Source organism: Lynx canadensis, chromosome D2, assembly GCF_007474595.2.
Source record: "Lynx canadensis isolate LIC74 chromosome D2, mLynCan4.pri.v2, whole genome shotgun sequence".
Lineage (NCBI taxonomy): Eukaryota > Metazoa > Chordata > Mammalia > Carnivora > Felidae > Lynx > Lynx canadensis.
In genome coordinates this window covers 49,453,963-49,476,320 of record NC_044313.2, presented here as the reverse complement: position 1 = coordinate 49,476,320, position 22,358 = coordinate 49,453,963, and the positions used below count along the sequence as shown (strand labels likewise).

General features: G+C 46.0%; 1 protein-coding gene across 1 annotated transcript in view; it reads right to left on the bottom strand.

Annotated features, from left to right (window-relative positions):
* The window catches only part of POLR3A (RNA polymerase III subunit A), a 51,587-nt gene that overhangs the window by 3,261 nt on the left and 25,968 nt on the right, over positions 1 to 22,358 (bottom strand). Inside the window, exons 16-29 of the mRNA XM_030334183.2 lie at positions 19,306 to 19,478; positions 15,640 to 15,751; positions 13,799 to 13,917; positions 12,536 to 12,673; positions 10,553 to 10,723; positions 9,500 to 9,613; positions 4,990 to 5,076; positions 4,817 to 4,899; positions 4,073 to 4,243; positions 2,889 to 2,982; positions 2,611 to 2,703; positions 1,179 to 1,343; positions 553 to 717; positions 206 to 337 (exon numbers count right to left, since the gene is read on the bottom strand). Coding sequence (XP_030190043.1) covers positions 206 to 337; positions 553 to 717; positions 1,179 to 1,343; positions 2,611 to 2,703; positions 2,889 to 2,982; positions 4,073 to 4,243; positions 4,817 to 4,899; positions 4,990 to 5,076; positions 9,500 to 9,613; positions 10,553 to 10,723; positions 12,536 to 12,673; positions 13,799 to 13,917; positions 15,640 to 15,751; positions 19,306 to 19,478 — 1,817 coding nt within the window. The remainder of the gene's footprint in view (positions 1 to 205; positions 338 to 552; positions 718 to 1,178; positions 1,344 to 2,610; positions 2,704 to 2,888; positions 2,983 to 4,072; positions 4,244 to 4,816; positions 4,900 to 4,989; positions 5,077 to 9,499; positions 9,614 to 10,552; positions 10,724 to 12,535; positions 12,674 to 13,798; positions 13,918 to 15,639; positions 15,752 to 19,305; positions 19,479 to 22,358) is intronic.

The following is a 22,358-nucleotide window of genomic DNA, read 5'->3' as shown; positions in this document are numbered from 1 at the left end:
GCTTTAGGAGGACATTTCTAATAAGGACAGAAATAACATCCCACCTCATTCCATGAGGTGGCACATTTCATCCTGGAAGTTAACCAGAACACCCAGCCTGACCACATGCTTTGGCTTTTGGGTGATGGTAACATCTGATTTTCTTTCAATGGTGTCATCACAGCCGTGTGTGAGACATTCGGCACGCCACATCCCTCCCACGAACCTTGTAGGTCATCAGGTCAGATAGCAGCATCACGTGCCTCCTGTCGATGCTCATTCCGTGGTTGACCATAGTGTACTGGATTTCGTTGATGATAGTTGTCCGGGCAGCTTCGATGCCCAGGGTTTTCTCCACCTACAGAGAGCCAGGATGAGTGCAAGCAGCCTCTTCCGGCAAGCCGTCCCAAGTTCTCCCTCAGTTCTCCTCTGCCCGTTTGCTAAATGGCAAACTCCGGGCCCTCTACCAGAAACGGACTGCTGGGCAATCTTTAGTGGTAGGTCCAGGGCAAGTGGCAGGGTCAGAGGGGTGTGCTGGGACAACTGGGAGGTGACCCTGGGCAGGAGCTATACCTCGTAGGTGTTGTTGGAGGTAGTGCGGGTGCCCTTCACGCCGTGAGTGGCCATGACTGCCCGCAGGTTATCACCCTCCACCAGGAGTTTGTACTTTTCCTTTCCGCTCTGCTCGTCGATGTGGATGACAGCTCTGGAAACCTCTGGGATGCCCTGTACCACCACCTGCACTCAGAGACACAGAAGGCTCAAGGCCCTGTGGTGCCCATGGCCCCATGGCCCCGTTACCCTCAGAAAGCACATAGGCTGTGAGAACTGGGTTGGCACCTTGACCATCCCCGTTTCTCAGGTCTTACCAAACCGAAAAGTGCCTGTGTGCTATTAGGGGTTATGCAGAAAACGGAAGATCAGGGGACCATGCCATATATACTCCATCAGTTTTACGACAGAACAGGCAGGAATCTAACAAGCAGAGTCAGCATGGCAGTGCTAAGATGGGAAAAACCTGATCCCAGAGGGACGTGGCAGAAAAGAAGAAACAGGCACCACCTTCAGTCTCCGCAGGACCTTCAGTCCTCAGGTTGCCAGACAGCTGGGTATTTGGGGGAGAGGTAAATGCCACCTCTCCCTTTACAAATCTCTGGGCATAGGCTGGGGGAGGGGCCAAGAAGGGACTTTCGTCTCACCTTGGGAAGATCCTCTTTCAGGAACTGCAGCACATAGTACATGGAGCTTTTGCTGTTCTCTCTGGGGGTGACGCACACCACGGCCTCACCGTGAACGGCCACGTCACCAGGCTTCACACGGAGCTTAGACATGCAGATGGAATACCGCACTGTCTCAGCGTTCACCTGCAAGGTGGCCGGGCACGGGCCACACACGGAGGACGTCACTGACGTGTGTGGAGGCTTCAATGGCCTTTTCCCATCACTGCCCCCCAGTGAGCCACCTCATTTTCCCCCCTAATCTTGCTTCTCACCATGAAGTTTTAAAATGAGACGTACTATGTATTTCCTTGTTAGGTAGAGATTTTTTTTTTTTCCACAACCTCCCCTTATCCCCAAACCAACGTCTTTCCCCACTGAACATGGATGGTCAATTCACAGCAACACACACAGGCTCTGAGGTTCTGGGAGCGGGGGATGGAGAGCAGGACAATTTAAAAGTGTCAGTGAAGCCTCCCCCTTACTGACCTCACTACAACTGCTCATGAGCCACATTCCTCAATGCAACCCGGCTCTTCTGGTAGAAGAGCCACAAGGCAGGTGGCCCGAGCTAGGCTACAGAAGCCCCCAGGCTGGGCAACTGGGCACTCAAATCTGGAATCAGTCTACGGGCAACACAAACTTGGTACTTGAGAGAATGGGCTGAAACAATGTATTAAGGGCAGTATGGATGTTAACTACCTGGGAGGAAGAGGAAAGTGCCAGGAAGTTACTCCGTTTGCAACCTTGCCTCAACTGATCTGTGAGAAAGGCTGATGATCTTTCAATCTTTATGTATTCAAGAACACCAGTAATAGTAAGCCAGAGTACGCCACCCAGCCAAGAACATTCGCCGAGCCAGACAGGCGCTGTGCTGAGGGCCCACAGACGAGTGAGACACGGGTGGCCCTATGCTCCCGCCAGACCCCGTAGTACTATGCTATAGTGAAAAAGTATCGTGGCTTCATAAAATTTCAACTAATTTCTTGCATGTCTTTAGATGGGAGTGTGTGTGTCAGGGTCGGGTTTAGAAAGGGAGAAAGGGGGTGAGGGTCTGGGTGGCTCAGTCGGTTGTGTGTCTGACTCTGGATTTCAGCTCAGCTCACGATCCCACGGTTTGTGAGATGTGACTCCGAGATGGAAGCCTGCTTAGGCTTTTCTCTCATTCTCCCTCTGCTCCTGCCCCACTCGTGCTCTCTCTCTCAAAATAATAAACTTAAAAAGAAAAAAGAGAGAGAGAGAGAGAGAGAGAGAGAGAGAGAGAGAAGTACAATGGACTCTTACAGAGCAGAAACCCAAATAAAGTCTCTGCAGTGCTTCTCGTGCCTCGCTTAGCTCCTGCCCCAGTTTACTGGCGCCCATCCTGGGACTAACGGAGGATGACTTCCTGCCCACATTTAATTACGTGACTCACTTCCAGTCTCAGAAGTCTGATCCGTTCCAGGGAGAGTTTGACGAGGATAAAGCAATCATCCGGAAGAAACACTTCTTCAATATACTCTGAAATCTGTCATGTCAAAAGAGCAGAACGTTACACAGTCACTTCTCCCTTTCCAAAGAGCATACGCTGCTTGTGGTTAGGGACACGGGCCAGCATGGCCACAATGACCAGTACACCCACCACTGGTGTTTACGCCTGCTCACAACGTTCCTGATGTAGTGTTCTTGTTGCCAAGAGGGATTTCTTCTTACCTCTCCCAAGAGGGTTTTCTCAATTCTGCCCTTCACGAGGCGAGCATAGTCTGCGTCGTCGTCCTTGTCCAGCTGGGCTGTGATGATGGGAGTGCTGAGAAAAGGCAGGGGGACAGTGGTTACAGCAGGAGAGAGCCCGCCGGGAGACGGCTGCTCTGTGAAATCCAGGCACTACCGGATCCTAACGCTAAACACAACTGCAATTTCCTAGGGCATTTACTGGGGGCTTCACAGACATTCTCACCCAGACTTACTATTTTTAGAAATCATGCCGCGACCCACTCTATCAGTTAATGAGACAGTTTTTGGGACATTCTTCCTGACCAAGTGAACCTATCTCTTCCTCTCTGGTCCTCGCAGGTGTTATTCTGGTTCTGCTCTCCGAGTGAACCGACCCTTCGTGTTTGTGTATTACAGCTTCCCATCGCTGTGCCCTACCTGCACCACCGCCTCTCCAGGACGTCTCCAACTCTTCCAGTCACTCTCTACCAGCCTGTGCCCTGAACGTGCTGGCTGGCTTCCCCCGAACACACTCTTGGGAGAGACTGGAGCTGCCCAGGAAGGCTGCAGAGTCCCTGCCACCCTGGACGCCTCCAGGTGCTGTTCTAGAACCAAGCGTGGTGCTCCTTCGTTGAATGCTACCTGTCATCCCTTTGTTGGATGTGGAGCGCGAGTGAATCATGATTTTGTCACAGAATGCATTGTAAGGTATTTTTTTAATCTTTTTCTTTAAAAAAAAAATTTTTTTTTAATGTTTATTTTTGAGACAGAGAGAGAGAGTTTTTAATCTTTTTCTAGTCTCAGATGACCTACAAGCCCTACCACGAAATCACCTGGGAGTCACAGAATATGGCCAATAGTCAAGTGACACACTCACTGTCAGGCGTGATTAGGCTGGGAATAGTCAGGTCTCCAGTTGAAATCTACAGGGACATATTAATAGCTTTCCCAGTCATTTTTTTTTTGTTTCTCCCTTTCACGTGACTTGTGGCCATAAGCAACCACTGCCTCAGTTTTCACTGTATCTGATTTTGACTTTTCTCAAGTGGGTCTTTTAAAACCCCAGATCTGATTAACACAAGCCTATCACCAGAGTTTACCACACTGCCCATCAGAGTATCACACTTGATGAGAGAATGTGTGACAGGCAGCAGGAGAACAAAAGGGAAACGGAGGGCGGGCACCTGATGGCCTTGGAAGCGTTGATGATCTCTTTGATCCGGGGCACACCCAGGGTGATGTTCATGGAGGCCACGCCCGCAAAGTGGAAAGTCTTCAGGGTCATCTGGGTGCCTGGTTCACCAATGCTCTGGGCACAGAGTGCACCCACCGCAGAACCCGGCTCCATCTGTGCCCTAGAAGGGAAGGGTATGGAAGAAAAGCCCAGCAAAACTGCTGGGAGGAGGCTCCGCTTCTCTCCTCCCTCCACAGACAAGAACGCAGGTGTCATCAGGGTCAGGAGCGAATACGCTACGAGCTGGGCTGTGCTTGCAACAGGTCGGCAGGAGGTGCAGATGGAGGCGGGGAAGGGGTACGACAGTCAGGGGGGCTCTGATAACGGAAGTGACCACTGGCTACTTGTGGTCAGCATGTGGTGAGTGGGCCCAAACATCAACTGCCCGCAGAAGATCCAAGAGCCCTGCTGACACATGGTGCCGACGGTGGACAGAGCAGCTGGTACCCGCCAAACATATCGATAGTTACTCCACAGGGAGAGGACACTCAGAAACGTCTTTGAGATTATTTCCACCGCCTGCAGCATCCAGCCTACCTCCCCACCGGAGCCCCTAAGAGATGAGGGGACAGAACCTGCTCAGATGCTGACAGTCAGGAAGTGGTGCTGACGCAGGGTTTTGCTCCACTGGGGAGACAGGAAGGACAGAGGCCCATGCAACTGCCTGGCAGTCTGAGAAAACTAGCATGCGTACCTCATGTACTTGTCCCTGCAGGTCTCCAGGAACTTCTCAATCTGGGTGGGGGTGATCCGGTCCAACTGGTACAACACCCGGGGCTGGAAGGACAGAAGCCGAGTGCAGGGTCAGGCTGGTGGCACCGGAGCCCACGAGGGTGCCTGAGCCGGTCGGGGAAGGCCGCCCGTTACCTCTGTTGTGCCGTTATCGTTGATGCCGTATTTGTCTCTGGTTTTCTTGATCTTCTCAGAAACACCCTTAATGAATTTTTTTATTTCCTGAAAGATTACACAGCAAGCATCAGTTGTGTATTTCTCGGGAACCTAGATGGCAGTTTGTTTTACAAACGTCAATAATGTCAGGTGTCCACTGATTTCGTGATGGCTAGCTCCGCCCCCTGCGCCTGCTCCACGAGACCCTGGCACGGGGAGCGCGTCCCACGCTGTCGCCTTCTCCTCTGCTCTCCCATCACCTGCGCTCACACAGCTCAGCACGGCTAGAACAAACCTGTAGTCTCTAAGCAGACTTACTCTGAGGCTTTCTTCTGAACTTATGATCAATTTAAGTAGCAGCTAATGCATAGCTTTGTAGATGCTGTATATACATCACAAACACGTGGTTTCAGCCTGCCTTCATTTCAAAGAAAACACTCCCAAATCCCTGCTTCTCTTTCTCTCTCTGACCCTCACCTCTGCATCTCCCCCACCCGGGGTCACTTTCCCTTCCCAACAATTAGGACTTTGTAAGGATTCCTGGAAAGCAAAGTTGGAAATGAAACATCTGGGTATTTGTTGTCCCCTCTGTATTTCAGAATAGTACTCAAAGCCCTGGATGAGATCTACATGGAGCAAGGAAGAAGGCGATAAGGACATCATGTGGAGGAGGCACAGGGCAGGGCTATTGGCCACAGGCCTAACTTTTCTGGCAACCGTTCAAAGGGGAAGACCCATCTGTTCTGCAATTTATGGTGTATCTCTGAAATAAATCCACCCTGTAGTCACTCCTGGAAGCAGGACTGGCCAGCACTCAAGGAGGACTTACAGAGGGGTGGTGAGCTTTAGTGAGCTACACCCATCAAAGTCCGGCTCCCAGGCGCTCACACGTCAAGTGCTGACTCTTAGGGCAGGTCCCAGGTGAGTTGATGGCACACGCCATGCAGCAGCCATCCTTTAGAGGCATGGGGGCTGGTGATTAGCTGCTCTAGTTTGATCCAGGGGCGTTCTTGAGAATATGGGAGAGTAGACAGACTGCACTTCCCTCAGCAGCCCTCCTAGAAATGTAATTTCCCTCACTGATTGTGGACAAGTAACGGTGGCAGTGAGCTTAAATGTCACTCTTGAATGTCAGTGCAGGCACCCAGCTGCTCTGTGTGGCTGGCAGAGGACAGACCCACACACATGGACAGCCCGAGGGTGGACTGCATATTGCGGTGGCCGCAAAGCTTCAAGAAGTCTTGTTTCTTGATTATAAGGCGGGCTGAGGGACCCTAAGGAGAGACCAGTATGTCCTACCCAAAGTCTACTCAGTCTGTATCACATAGCTGAAAATGTCTAACGTTTTGTCTGAAACAAGTATTTTAAAGCAGATGGAACCAGAAGCCTACTTCTGCAAAGATAAAATCCTATGGGCACCCACAGAGAGCTTAACACTTACTAGAGCCCAGTTTTATCATAACCTTGCAAAAATTAATCTCTTTAGCTTCCCACAGACCACCTGGCCATTTCTTACTATCTTTTCTAAGCAAAACCCCCCTAACACTTACTGTTGTTATGTTTAAATAGCCTTAGGTTATATCCACACAGTCCATGGCTCATGGGCCCTTCTCGGTCAGCAGCTGCCCAGGGGTTGAGACCTCCCCGTGAGGTGGTACGACATTAACCCTAACAGGCTAGAGTGGAGGGCCCCGAGGGGCTCTGGGAGGTCATGGGCTTGGCCAAGGCAACAGGCCTGTCCCTGAAGTCAGATGCTTTCTCTGAAGACTAGTCTTGGGCCAGCGGTTTCTGCAGTGCCACCTCTGCCCACTGGGAGCCCAGCTAACCAAGGGGCTACCAGAGATCCACCGCCCTCTGGCTGCCCCCCGTTCACGAATGCAGCTTCCTCAGGACGACTGCTCCTGTGCGCCAACTCTCTTCCTTCTCCTCGACCAAGCGTGGAATACACGAGGGGTACTGTGCCCCATCGTCATTCTACTCAGAAAGGACTTTTATCAATTTATAAGAACTTAAAAAAATTTTAAGTAACTCTTTAAAAAGCTCTCCACATTTACTCACTAACTGGGAGTTTGAGACTACACTTTAGACAGTCAGCTCCTGCAAACCAGAGCAGGGAACCAGACCGGAGAGGGCACTGGAACCGTCTCTCCTGGCATGGCTCTGCTCGACGGCAGGAGCGTGCAAAGGCACGAGTATGTGCTATGGCCTCGTCTTCCTGCTACGCCATTCAGCGTGAAGAGCCTCTCTCACGTTGGTGATTTCCTCCCCCAGCCTACTCGTCTAGCTGTGCTTGTGTGCCCTCAGGGGGAGCTCCTGAAAGCCCTCTCGGTCCAGGTGTGGTCATCTCGCGCCAGCTGTTAAAGGCTGCCCCACCTGCCGGCACAGCGAAACCGGAGGAGAGCCCAAGGCTGAGCAGACCTGTGGACTTTCACCTGTGAGGAACTCTGCGCGCAGAAGGAGTAAAAGAACACACACCTACAACCATTGCTCAGCTTAGGCACTGGAGATGAGTCTTTCAGCTACCACCCAAATGGACATTGCTCCCAGCGGCTTTGCTGAAAGGAATGACTTTCCTTACACAAAAATTAGGGCAGATATTCTGAAAGTTAGGTTTAAAAAAAAAAAAAAAGGCTCATTTTGTAGAAATGAAAACTGAAATAAGCTACTAAGAACTCAACTGAATGAACCCATGCATACTAAAAGAGAACTCACAACACGGCAACTGGCAGGCAATTAATCACACAGTTAAGCGGCAGTTACGTCTTCACACCCTCCGCAGCACAACTGTGGGCACCGGCAGCAGCCTCTGGGGCGGCCAGGGCTCCGTGCCACTCAGGAGTGGCCTCCGTGGCCTCAGATAAATCGGGTTCCGGCCAGTGGATTTTGGACCTGAGCTCATTAGACCGTCAGCCCGCAGAGGGCAAGGACACAGTCATCTGGGTGTCCCCGGGATCTGCAGGGCGTGTGACATATTGAGGGCTAGGAGTGCTCACTGAAAACGCACACACTCCTGGTCAGGGAGGCACCCGTAAAACCCTGCAAAAGGCAAGAAGGGAGCCAGAGTGATGAGCAGGGAAGCCGATTGTGCCGGGAGTGAGGCGGAAGCTCGCCGGGGCGGGCAAACAGCCGGACTGCTGCCAAGTTCACCCCTTAAGCTTAGCACTCCCAGCATGCTCAGCACGTTACCTCGTTGTACTTCTCATAGCCTGTCTCAGTTAAGGTCTTTGAGGATAAACAGAATAGTAAATAGGTGAATATAATATAATCATGCATAAACACCAAATCACAATTCTAATTTGTTAAAAAAAAAAAAAATGAAAATTTGGGAAAAACCACAAACAAAGGCACCCAGACCAACCATACTCTGGATTTAAACTTATTGAAATCTGGAAGTCTCTTTTTCGCCTTTCACACCTCAACATAGGAAAAGAAAGAATCAAGGGCATACTTGACTAGAATACTCTTTCAGTTTCACATGACTGTTGTCATTTTTGATATACTGAAAGGGATAGATTCCTGCCAATTTTGTGCTGCATTTGAATCACCCATTGGCACACAAAGGCAACCATTTACTGGCTTCTGTATCCCTCTGCTTTTGATCATAACCGTGATAATAAACAGGAAGGAGCTGCTCCAGCAGGTCAGTGAAATTAAAAAAAACAAAGAAACAATAAACTAACAAAGCCCTAAGAGGTTATCAAGGTAACAGCTCTCTGGAAAAAGGAGCCTGGCTGACTCCATGAACTACTGATCCACACTATGGTAACAGGAAGAGCAATTTATACCACCACCACCAGGTGCGTCTGGCTGGTTAAGGCAGTAGAGCGTGAGACTCTTGACATCCAGGGTGTGGGTTCAAGCCTTGCGTCGGGTGTAGAGATTACTTAAAAATGGAAGTCTTGGGTAGCTCAGTTGGTTAAGCTTCTGACTTCAGCTCAGGTCATGATCTCACGGTTTGTGAGTTCGAACCCCAAGTCGGGCTCAGGGCTGACAGCTCAGAGCCTGGAGCCTATTCGGATTCTGTGTCTCCCTCTCTCTCTGCCCCTCCCCTGTTCATGCTCTATTTCTCAAAAATAAATAAACATAAAAATTAAAAAAAAAAAAAATGAAGTCTTAAGTTACCAGGATTCGCAATGACTGTGGGAAGAGCTGGTCTGCAAGATGAGACAGCAGGTAAAGGGGTTGATAGGGGAACAAGGTTAAAAAACAAGAACAACAAAAAACAATAGTTCTCTAAAAGAAGTATTTTTCTTCTAGCAGGGTGACACCTGCGTGAGAGACAGACACTAAGAAGGACATGACACGAATTCTTCATGTCGGCTGCTGAGAGTTTGCCTGGGCCATTCCTGAAATTTTTAACAAAGAAAACACTTTTAACACACTCCACCCCACAGCCCCTGCCCCTCGCTTATAAAAACCATCTGCCGGCACCGGGCAATAATCTCTTGCTGATGGCCAAGCTGGGTGCTCCCACCAGTACAGAGCTCACCTGTAGGAAGCTGTCCTGGCAGCAGAGGAACTCCGTCTTCTTCATGATTGACTCCGTGGTCAGGACCAGCTCATTTTTACTCAGCGCAGGCTCGCTCTGACACGGGAAGACTGCCTCAAGTATCAAAAGGAAATAGTGTGATGTGTACGGGGGTGACTGAGGGTGGGGGCAGGATTAAATGAAAGAATTTACAAGAGACAAAATGACTTTTCTCAGAGTGAGCATGATTTTTTCTCACCAATCTATGATTTTTCTTTCTTTCAAAGCATATTTTATATTCTGAAGACAGGATAAACCCACTCCATCTCACATAAAGAGTGAGTGTGGGTGATTCAGTGGGTACCGTTCCATTACTTCTCAACCTTCACCCCATCCCAGATTTGCATTGAAATTATATATCGCTGTTTTTTTAAAAAAATAAAAAAATAAAAAATAAAAAAAAAATCAAAAAAAACCCCAAAAAACAAAAAAACCCTAAACATTTCAGGAGTGAAACTACTCCCCTACCCCAAAGCTCATGGGAGTCCCCCAAAGTTTTAAAGGCTGCATATTACCCTAATATATGGGCAAAAGGTGCTAGAAAAACATTTTTGGTACATTTAAGTCATTTCTGTTGGGCAAATTCCTATAAGTGGAATTGCTGGGTCAAAAGACACCTACATATAAATTCAGATTAGTATTGTCAAACTACCTTTCAAAAAGGTTTTTTAAAATATACCCCTAGTTAAAGCATGTGCTTTAGTAAAAGCTTAAAGCTTGCTTCTCAACACCCACGACTTTTAACACTGGCTGGTAACATGCTTCACTAGATAGAAACCAAAGCCCTCTTCTGTTGGCATTGGATTACTACCAATACTAGACTTTGAAATTGAAAAAATATTTTTCCTTCAAATTTGGGGAAATTATGCAGGGTAACACAAGACGAAAAATACTACCGGTGGCTGGATAGATATAACTCGAGTATTAACTGTGTGTGATACTCCAAAGGATGCCTCCATTGTAAACACACGTCCTTGGAAACACTCTAACCCCAGATATAATGCTAAATCTTACTTTGATGTTGTCCAGAACCCTTTTGAACTCTAAAGGTTCATCTTTTCCCTCCATAGCTGCAGGATCCAAGCCATCTCCCCCATAAATGAACTGGATAATATCACCCGTAGAGCTTCGGACTGTCAGATCGTATTGTGAGCAAAGATCTTCAAGGGACTTGACAAGCCTTCTCTGAAGGAAGAGGAGGAGAGGAAACAAACGCTCAGCTGCTTTGAGAAGGCCAGTCACGTGTGCAGGGGATGAGATCTGCAATGCTAACTTTCAAGGTTACCAGCACTTTCATCATTTAAAATATTTTATTAGAAATCCCTTAAAAAAAAAGTCCCCTGGCCCTTTGGAACAGCAAGCCCAGAAGTGACCCGTAAGCCTGTGCAGTGGGATTCAGAATATGCCCAACCTCGAGTGCTTTAGTGTGTTTTTGAATACATGTAATTTAAGGCCCATCACCCCCAAAGGATTCTGTAAACACTAACTGTTTTCCTAGGCCCTTTTGCCCCTTCCCTCTCTTTCTCCCTAAGGTATAAATTAATGCAACAGCTTTACATTTCTAAACACAACTGAATCCAGGACCCCTGTGGGTGGACTTCAATATGAATTACAGAGGATCTCAGGTGCATACCCCCTTCTGGGACCCAGGGGGAAGAAAAGAGAACAGGGATGGCATTGTGTCTGAACCAGCAGGCAGCAGCCATTTCTCACATCTGCTTAGGGAGAACCTTCCACCAGTAGAATGCTCCAGCCAGCAGTGTGATGGTGGTGCAGTGAATTAAAGAGAAAGAAATCTTCCTCCAGGCAACCTCAAAACAAAAATCCCTCGTGCCAGAACTAATTTGTTCTAAGTTAACACACTGCTCTGGGAAAGTCATACTCTCTACTTCAAAAAGGTAAAGTCAAAAAATACAGTCAAAAGACATTCTGGCAAGAGTGGTAAAAGCATTTCACAGTCTGTTGGGTTTTTGACAAAAGCAGCACACTCCAAAACTGAAGGGCAATTTCCCATCAAAACGTGATGAAAAGGGGAAGTATTGATGAGGACACACACATATTTATGGAAATAGCTATTTCTATGGACTCCAGTCTGCTCTCACCTTCATCAACCTTGTTTGCTCTGCCTGTCTTATTCACACCTATGGTTGATCAGTTCTGCTTTCCCAGCCTGCAAAGGGCTGTGTTTCTTAAACTGGGATCCACAGTGGGGACAAAGGGGACTCAAAGCCACAGCAAGTTCACAGCCTAGCAACTGGGAGATTTGACTTTATCTGATGTTATAAGGAGACAGGAACATTGAAAAAATATAAAAGCAAACACAGGTCATGGAAGACAGAGGAGAAAGTGATAATCAGGGAATGAAATGAAATCCTCTGCTTGTGGTCTTATATAAGGAAGAATGAAGTCGGGATGTGTTCTTACTTGTTTGCCGTTAGGGATATTTTTATGGCGGTCTGAGAAGCATGGGAACAGGAAGCCCTCTAGTTTCATCCTGTCGCCCTGAGCCTACTGTCCTGGGGCTGCACATATGATGGAGAGCCATCCCTCCAAGTGTCCAAGACCTCCTGCAGGCACCGGAGTAAGTTCTTGGAGTCAGTTAAAATTAAAAAACAAGAGGCTACATAAATAGTTGCCAAGTGAGAAGCAGAGTCCTCTCAATCATTGGGACGTAGGTACTGTCATCCACATCTTCATGGATTAGGAAACAGAGGCCCAGTGAGGCTCAGTAACGTGTCCTCGGATACACTTCCAGTCCACGTTCTCAGTACAGCTTTGGTGAGTGTGGCCCTGGCCTGGTCTGAATCACTTAAGGCATAAGGGATGAAGTGAACATATTACCTTTTTATGCTGTTTACTTCCAGGGCTCCCGCATTTCCCAATTACTAAGACTCGATACGTGACAGTTCATGTACAAAATATGTAAACACTCAGCAGTCAAAATCCTCGGAACCCTGTCCTGCTCTGCCGCTAATGGCCTACATTTCTTCAAATTACCTGCATGTATCCCGTTTCAGCAGTCTTTACGGCTGTGTCGACTAGACCTTCCCGGCCAGCCATTGTGTGGAAGAAAAACTCGGTCGGTGTCAAACCGGAATAAAAGCTATTAGCCACAAAGCCTTTGGCAGCTGGGAGCTAAAGAGAGGTGGGGAAAAAAGAAAAGCCAGACAAAAAACCTTCAAGGTCCACAACTTCAAACCTCATTCAAATCACAAGATGCCCCACCTTTAGACTATAAATACCTGGCCAATGCACGCTTATGAAGGGGCAGACCTTACACGCCCTTTCTGAAAGGAGAAAGAACTTGGCATAAACCATCCATCCCAGAGACAAGGAGGGTGAGCTCCCAGGCAGGGCAGGTGCTGGTGCTGGTGCCAGTGGCAGGCAAGTGGACCAAGCAGTTTGAATGCCCCCAGCCTCCCCTTTAAATTTGTCAGGCTCCCTTAGAACTCTGAGCCTGACGTGCACAGATGGGCACCATTCCAGTGACCACTTGGCTCTCTGACTTCTAGTGAATTCTGATCTTGGACAGAGTCCCTAAAATGTTCCTCAGACTGTATGATACAGAAAATACCTACACATTCCCAGTACAGCAGTCCTGTCTCCCCGGGGGAGGGGTGGGGGTGGCTGGACAGAAACCCCACAGTCCCATGGGATAAGAGCAGCTGCAGTATCTGTGCTTTAATGGGAATAAGAGCTGACTCCAAATCCAGAACCTGAGTGACCAAACCTACTCTAAGTTCCTCACCTAGACTTAAAAGTTGTCTGTCCCTGAGTCCCAGAAGAAGCCTAGCACAGATTTGTCTATTTCTGCTTATACCAGTGCCCAAACCACCAGCGCCACTGAAACCCAGAGGTCATTTAAAAACCGAGTTTGAGAAGTCGAGAGGAAAATCTGCACTTTCCTGGTCGTTTTAGTGTGGTTCATATTATCACTATTTTAAAATCCCCATACTTTGATGTCAGTGTTCCCATAATCACACATTGATCAGACGTGAGGTATCTATAGATTTTGATTATTGGAAAGGACCTTGAAATCCTCCCTCTTGGAGAGAAAACAAGAGGGCATTGATCAAGTTTGGTAGCAGCAAATCTAACAAGGCTCCCACACGACTCTGTAGGGGTTGGAGAGGGAAGGCCCCAGAGGAGCCCGCCCACACACGCCCCCCTCTGGGAGCTCTGGCAGCACAGGGCTCCCAATACTCTTCCACACTCCCCACGGTTGCCCTCCAAAGTTCTGTCTTAACCACTACTACTTACCTTTGAGTGTTTTTCAAAGTGAGGCAAGGACCTGTTTTCAAAGCCATCTGGCACTCGAGAGCCACTGATGGCTTGCTGTCCTACACAGGCAATCATCTGTGATATGTTAATGAAAGAACCTGGGGAAACAGGTCAGGAATGTAACATTTGTTTACCGAACCACGTTAATTGAAGCACAAGAAGATCCGTGGGATAAAACAGGAATATGACAGCGCAGGCTCACGGTCTAGAGACAGTAAGAGCCAAAACGAGAATAATACAGGGTGGAGCCCTCAGCAACAGAAGAAAAGCTGAGGGAGAGCTGCAGGGCTCAGCAGGGAGTGTAAGCACTTTGGGGCTGGAGGAAAGACTTGCAGGGAAGAGTCTGCCACCAGGCTGAACTTCTGGAGGACATTACAATGTGCATATAAGAAGGGATGAGGGGAGAAATTCCAAAGAAAGTGGAAAAGTGGGAAGCAAAGACACAGAATTGGGAAAGTGGGGGGCATGCTCACCAGGAGCAGGAAGGTGAACACTGCAGGGGGCAGGAGGGAAGCAGCAAAGTTGGACTTTATTCTGCCAAAAAAATTTACAGAAATAGAAGCATGGAGGTTTTGAATCTGAATGCAGTACCATGAAACTTAACGCTTTAGGTCCTAGACGACTATGAAATTAAAGCATTTACCATATCACTAAATACATTAATTTAGAAAGCTTTTTGAATTTTTTATTATTTTTTTAATTTTTATTTTTTTAACATCTATTTATTTTTGAGGCAGAGAGAGACAGAGCATGAATGGGGGAGGGTCAGAGACAGAGGGAGACACAGAATCTGAAGCAGGCTCCAGGCTCTGAGCTGTTAGCACAGAGCTCGACGTGGGCTCAGAGCCTGGAGCCTACTTTGGATTCTGTGTCTCCCTCTCTCTCTGCCCCTCCCCTGCTAATGCTCTGTCTCTGTCTCTCAAAAATTAAGTAAATGTTAAAAAAATTAAAAAAAAAATAGGGGGGCGCCTGGGTGGCTCAGTTGGTTGGGCGACCGACTTCGGCTCAGGTCATGATCTCGCAGTTTGTGAGTTTGAGCCCTGCGTCGGGCTCTGTGCTAACAGCTCAGAGCCTGGAGCCTACTTCGGATTCTGTGTCTCCCCCTCTCTCTACCCCTCCCCTGCTCACGCTCTGTGTCTCTCTGCCTCTCAATAATAAGCGTTAAAAAAAATAATTTAAAAAAATTAAAAAAAAATAGGAGTTAAGTGTCTAAGATGTAAATAATTAAGTCTCTTTCTATACATATGATTTAAAAACATATGCCCTGGGGCACCTGAGTGGCTCAGTTGGTTGAGCGTCCAACTTCAGCTCAGGTCATGATCTCATGGCTCATGGGTTCGAGTCCCATGTCGGGCTCTGTGCTGACAGCTCAGAGCCTGGAGCCTGCTTCAGATTTTGTGTCTCCTCTCTCTCAAAAATAAATATACATTAAAAAAAAAATCTTTAATAAAAAAACATATGCCTTTATATACATATTTTAATATGTACATATTTATATATTAAATATACATATATTTATTTTTCGAGAGAGACAGAGGACACGAGTGGGGTAGGGGTAGAGAGAGAGGAAAGAGAGAGAATCCCAGGCAGACTCTGTGCTAAGAGCATGGAGCCGGACACGGAGCTCTGACTTACAAACCTCGAGGATCATGACTTCAGCTGAAACCAAGAGTCGGATACTTAACCAACAGACCCACCCAGGTGCCCCAAGACATACCCTTATAAATGAACGGTCTGAAATTACTCCTGCATTTTCTGGGAGAAAACCTGTCAGCCCATACAGAGAATGCAATGAGGGCAGTTGGTGGAGGAGCACACACCTTTGGAGCCGCACAGAGCCATGGTGAGTGGGCTATTGCTCTTATCCAGTTCCCGGAGGCAGGCACTGCCCGCGTGGTCGCGGATCACAGACAGCTCCTTCAGGATCAGAGCCTGGAGGGAAAAAGCGAGGTGCATGAGGACTCTGCTGATTACCAACATTCAACCTGACATTTATTTATTTGTTTAATTTTATTTATTTATTTTTCAACCTGACATTTAATGAAATCTGACAAAATTTAAGCCAGATGTCAGATTTCCAATAAAGAAAGGGTTTCGAGCTTTTGAAGATCAATATGCCTTATCTATAAAGACCCTAACCTTCCATAGGAAGGAAAGGTTCCAAATCAGTGTTTAAGGTAAAAATGATTAGTAACAAAGTCTTGAAAAATCCTTTAAATGGCCCCTAAGGCAGAAAGTATATAGCATGTGTATAGCATCCTCTACAATATGTCTGTATACATATCAACTGTACATGCACACGTAGGCCCAAATACACTTAGGAACAGAAGCTACCATGTAGTATGTAGTAATGGAAAACTGTTTATGCTAATTCTAAAATTTACCTCTTATTTTTACTTTCCAAGCACACATGTGAATTCCCACAAGTTAAGCATGTGATGAGGTGACTCTACAGGAATATTCTAGTCCATGAGCTCATCCACAAGGTGTCCTTTCTCAGCTCACAGAGAGGGTGCTAAATCAGTTACGAGTCATGGTTCCACTAAAAACAAATGCTGCTGGAGCCTCAAGTAAATTCCTAGGTAAGTGCCAGTGAGGAACATCCATTTCTCTCTCTCTCTCAAGACTCAGAGAGATTAATCAAAAAACTGCTAGAACTGATAACATGAATTCAGCAAAGTCGCAGGATATAAAATCAATTTACAGAAATTGGTTGCATTTCTATACACCAATAATGAAGCAGCAGAAAGAGGACTTGCTCTCATTGCAATTGCACCAAAACCCATAAAATACCTAGGGATAAACCTAACCAAAGAAGTGAAAGATCTATACGTTGAAAACTATAGGAAACTTATGAAAGAAATTGAAGAAGACAATTCTGACAATTTTCCTTTTTGGAAAAACATTCCATGCTCATGGATCAGAAGAACAAATATTGTTAAACTGTCAATACTATCCAAAGCAATCCACATGTTCAATGCAATTCCTATCAAAATAACACCAGCATTCTTCACAGAGCTAGAACAAACAATTCTAAAATTTGTATGGAACCAGAAAAGACCCCGAATAGTAAAAGTAATGTTGAAAAAGAAAACCAAAGCTGGGGGCATCACAATTCCGGACTTCAGACTATATTACAAAGCTGTAATCATATGGTACTGGCACAAAAACAGACACATAGATCAATGGAACAGAATAGACAACCCAGAAGTGGACCCACAAATGTATGGCCAACTAATCTTCGACAAAGCAGGAAAGAATATCCAATGGAATAAAGACAATCTCTTCAACAAATGGTGTTGGGAACACTGGACAGCAACATGCAGAAGAATGAACGCAGACTACTTTCTTACCATACACAAAAACAAACTCAAAATGGATGAAAGACCTAAAAATAAGACAAGAAGCCATCAAAATCCTAGAGGAGAAAACAGGCAAAAGACCTCAGCCGCAGCAACTTCTTACTTGATAAAGGCAAGGTAAACAAAAGCAAAAATGAACTACTGGGACCTCATCAAGATAAAAAGCTTCTGCACAGTGAAGGAAACAATCAGCAAAACTGAAGGAATGGGCAACTGAAGGCAACTGAAGGAATGGGAGATTATTATTTCCAAATGGCATACCAGATAAAGGGTTAGTATCCAAAATCTATAAAGAACTTATCAAATTCAATACCAAAAAACAAATAATCCAGTGAAGAAATGGGCAAAAGAAATGAATAGACACTTTTCCAAAGAAGACATCCAGATAGCTAATAGACACACGAAAAGAAGCTCAACATCACTCATCATCAAGAAAATACAAATCAAAACCACAATGAGATACCACCTCACACCTGTCAGAATGGCTAAAATTAACAACTCGGGAAACAACAGATGTTAGCGAGGATGCAGGGAAAGGGGAACAGCTTTTGCACTGTTGATGGGAATGCAAACTGGTGCAGCCACTCTGGAAAACAGTATGGAGGTTCCTAAAAAATTAAAAATAGAACTACCCTACAATCCAGCAAATGCACTACTAAGTATTTATCCAAAGGATACAAAAATGCTGATTCGAAGGGGCACATGCACCCCAATGTTTATTGCAGCACTACTGACAATAGTCAAAGTATGGAAAGCCCAAATGTCCATCGACTGATGACTGGATAAAGATGTGGTGTATATGTATGTGTGTGTATGTACACACACACACATACACATACACACACACGATGGAAAATTACTTGGCAATCAAAAAGAATGAAATCTTTGCCATTTGTGACAATGTGGATGGAACTCGAGTGTATTATGCTAAGTGAAATAAGTCACAGAAAGATAAAAATCGTATGATGTCACTCATTTGGAATTTAAGAAACAAAACAGATAAACATAGGCGAAGGGAAGCAAAAATAAGATAAGTAGAGCGAGGGAGACAAACCATAAGAGACTTAAATACAGAGAACATTGGGTGGGGGGATGGGCTAAATGGGTGATGAACATTAAGGAGGGTACTTGTTGGGATGAGCACTGGGTTTTCATGTAAGTGATGAATCACTAAATTCTATGACTGAAATCATTACTACACTATATGCTAGCTAACTGGGATTTAAAAAGTAAAAAAATAAATTAAAAGACTCAGTGAGATTAAGAATGAGCTAATGGTGAATGGTGCCTACAACTCTTTTTTCTTCCTATTTCACAAAAAATTCATGTCATCAGAAAATTTCTTATTGCTTATCCATTTTTCCACACTTAGGTGAGTTAAAGCTCTGAGCCATGGGCTGCAGGGGAGACAGAAGAAAGCCAGGTGAAATCCTGGTGCAGTCAGACTGCCGACCCAAGCTGCCTGAGAGAATGCAGAGCTCCCAGAGGCTGGTCCTCTTTCTGATTCTGACCCTTGCTCGGCACGTTCTCAGCTAACCTAGTTTCTAATGTGACAGGGGAAGCAGATAAGCATGTGATATGAATTTTCCCTCTTCTGTGCCCAAGTCTCTTTTGAAGACCATCCATTGAGTTTTATTTTTTTAAAGATTTGATTTTTAAGTAATCTCTATATCCAATGTGGGGCTCAAACCTACAACCCTGAGATCAAGAGCTGCACGCTCTACCGACTGAACCAGCTAGGTGCTCCTTCAAAGACCATCCGTTTAAAGAGCTGCGGTTGCCAGTCTCTACTCCAAAGATGCTAGAAATAGAAAGGGCACAAGCATGTGAGTACCAGTTACAGAAGGCGCCTAAGTGTGACGCTGGAACAAGAGCAGCCCCATGTGGTCAAGTGAACAGATGGCCCTGTTTTCACCACCTAGAACGTGAAAGCTGCTAGGGATGTAAAGGATCTGATTGAAGGCCCTCCCCTTGTTAAACGAGAACACACACATGTCGCACAGGGCTGACCTGGGGCTAAAGGCACTGCCTTTACTTCCTCCTCCCTTCTGCTACCTTCTCTTCAGGCTTGCAGCACAGCCCTGTGGGCATGAAGTGGCTAACCCACCCGAGGAGCAGACTCACCTCTAGAGTCTCCTCAGCGGTGCAACCAGGCTGCTGCTGCAGCTTTCCTGTGTTTAGGGCTTCAATGTATTCATCACATTTTTTATAGCCAGCATTCAGCAACTCATACTTGGCCTTTAGCAACCCTTGACCAGGTGTGACGTCACCAATCCCGATGGAGAATCCACGGTTTGCTGCAGAATAGTCGGCAGGTAGAGCAGAGAGTGCCATGGATGTTAGTCAACCCACTATATACAAACCAGTTTATACCTTGAGAGAATATATCATGACCCAATTAAATAAAAATGTATCAGTCTGTAGAGAGTTATATCAAAATGACCAAGACTCACTGAATCCTGTCAGAGACGTTACAACCCAGTGGGGAGCAAGTACTGTCCCCAACTAACTATAATATACAGCAGACCAATATTAAATACCAAAAAGCAGCTGGACAAAGTCAGCAATGGAAAACGAGCCATCTGACTTCTTGTTCTAAGACATCATCTCAGATACCTTTCTGCCCACACCCCCTTCCTTCTTCAGAAATCCTCCCCAAATACAGAAAAACCCCACCTTTGAGGGAACTACACATGGTCAATAATCCCAACGCTAACATATGTAGAAAATGGGTGGATAAGAGGCACCTGGCTTAGCAGGGTGGGGAAGGGACACCTAAGAGTGGCTGTGGAAATGAGGACCCATGAGTCTGGAAATGCTCAGAAACTATACTGCCAGCTTCTGCAGATGCTAGAGACAACGTATGTGTTGGAGATAAGGAAACCTGATGGAAAACCAGTATTTTCCTGTGGAAGATGAGACTTTATGTCCTAGTATACGGAATTAGAGAGCTCTAGACTGAGGGATCCTAAGTGCAAACAGAGAGGGAGGACTGTAAAGCAGGGCATGAGGTCTGTATATACCTTGACTGTGATTCCTTAGTCCCTTTCCCTGGCCACATCCCAGAATCCTGAGAAGCAGGTCTCAACTTTGGGTGGGAGACTGAGAGTGGAAGATATGTCCCTGGAGAAACCAAGCCTCCCTAGAGAAAAGTATTACTGACAGGGCTATTTGGTAGTTCCTCAATGAAAATGTTGCCTTGCAGCTCAATCAAGGGGCTGAGAAGTCCATCAACCAACAGGCTCCATCCATTTCCAATCGGTGTTTGGTGTCTCACTCCCCAAAATATGAATGGATAGCCAGGGACCACCAGATTAAAAAAAAAACATAACGTTTATTTGTTTTTGAGAGAGAGAGAGAGAGAGAGAGAGAGAGAGAGACAGAGCACAAGTGGGGGAGGAGCAGAGAGAAGGAGACACAATCTGAAGCAGGCTCCAAGCTCCGAGCTATCAGCACAGAGTCCAACGCAGGGCTCGAACTGACAAAATGTGAGATCATGACCTGAGCCAAAGTCTGACGCTTAACCAACTGAGCCAACCAGGTGCCCCTGGGACCACCAGACCTCTGAGGAAAGTCTTCAACATGAGAGACTAAAGACAACAAATGCACAGAAAAACAAAACTAAAGAGAAAATTCAGGGAGCAGATAAATCTATGAAAAACATTGTCTCTGATAGAGAAGAGGTATCTAGAGATCAAGAACAGGAAGTCTACAAAAAAAAAAAACAAACCCAAAAATCAAAATCTACCTGCAAATAAGAAACATGGAAAATATAGTTGGAAGTGAAATAAATGATAGTTAAAATAAAAAAAAAAAATCAATAGAGGAATTCACTTAAATTTTTTTTTTAACTTTATTTTTGAGAGCGCGAGCATGAATGGGGGAGGGGCAGAGAGCAACTGAGGGGAGGAGAGAAGAATCCCAAGTAGGCTCTGCAATGTCAGCACAGAGCCCAGGGGGAACTCATGAACTGTAAGATCATGACCTGAACCAAAACCAAGAGTTGGATGCATAACCAACTGAGCCACCCAGGTGCCCTGAGGAACTCACTTTTAATTTTTTATTTATGTATTTACTTTTGAGAGAGAAAGAGAGAGAGAGGTGTGAGTGGGGGAGGGGCAGAGAGCGAGGGAGACACAGAATCTGAAGCAGGCTCTAGGATCTGAGCTGTCAGCACAGAGCCCAACGTGGGGCTTGAACTCACGGACCATGAGATCATTACCTGAGCTGAAGTTGGCCCACTTAACTGACTCAGCCACCCAGGCACCCCCTAATTTTTTTTTTAATGTTTTTTATTTATTTTTGAGAGAGAGAAAAACAGAAAATGAGCAGGGGAGGGGCAGAGAGAGAGGGAGACACAGAATCCGAAGCAGGCTCCAGGCTCTGAGCTATCAGCAGAGCCCAATGTGGGGCTCAAACTCACAAACTGTGAGATCATGACCTGAGCTGAAGTTGGTCACTTAACTCACTAAGCCACCCAGGTGCCCCTCTAGGAAATCATTTTTAAAAGTTAAACTGAGGGGCACCTGGCTTGCTCAGTTGGTTAAATGTCCTGACTCTTGCTTTCAGCTCAGGTCATGATCTCACAGTTCATGGGATTGAATCCCCCTTACTGGGCTCTTTGTTGACAGTGCTGGAGCCTGCTTGGGATTCTCTTTCTCCCTCTCTCTGCCTCTTCCCCCACCCAAATAAATAAACATTAAAAAAAAAAAAAAGATAAAGTGAATCCAGAAACAAAGAAATGAACAGAGAAAAGAAGGTAAGAAAAATCATAGAGTCAATCTAGAAGCTCTACTTACAAAATGAACAAAAATTCCAAAAAGAACAGAGAAAGTTAAGGTGAGAAAATTATCAAACAAAAACAAAACTTCCACAACCAAAGGACACACGGAGGCAGATTAAGAGAGCTTACAGAGTGCCCAACACAATGAATGAAAAAAAGACTCATACCAAGCGTCTACAGTGTGAACTTCCAGAACAAAGAGGATTTGCAAAGCTTCCAAAATGAAGACACATACAAAAGTTGAAAATAAGAATAGAAATACACTTTCATGGCAACTCTGTAGAGTAGAGCAGTACCTTCAAAATTCTGACGAAAAATAAAATTCAATCCAGAGCTCTATACCCAGCCACACAATCGATCAAGTGTAAGGGTGGAAAGGAAACGTTTTTGGGCA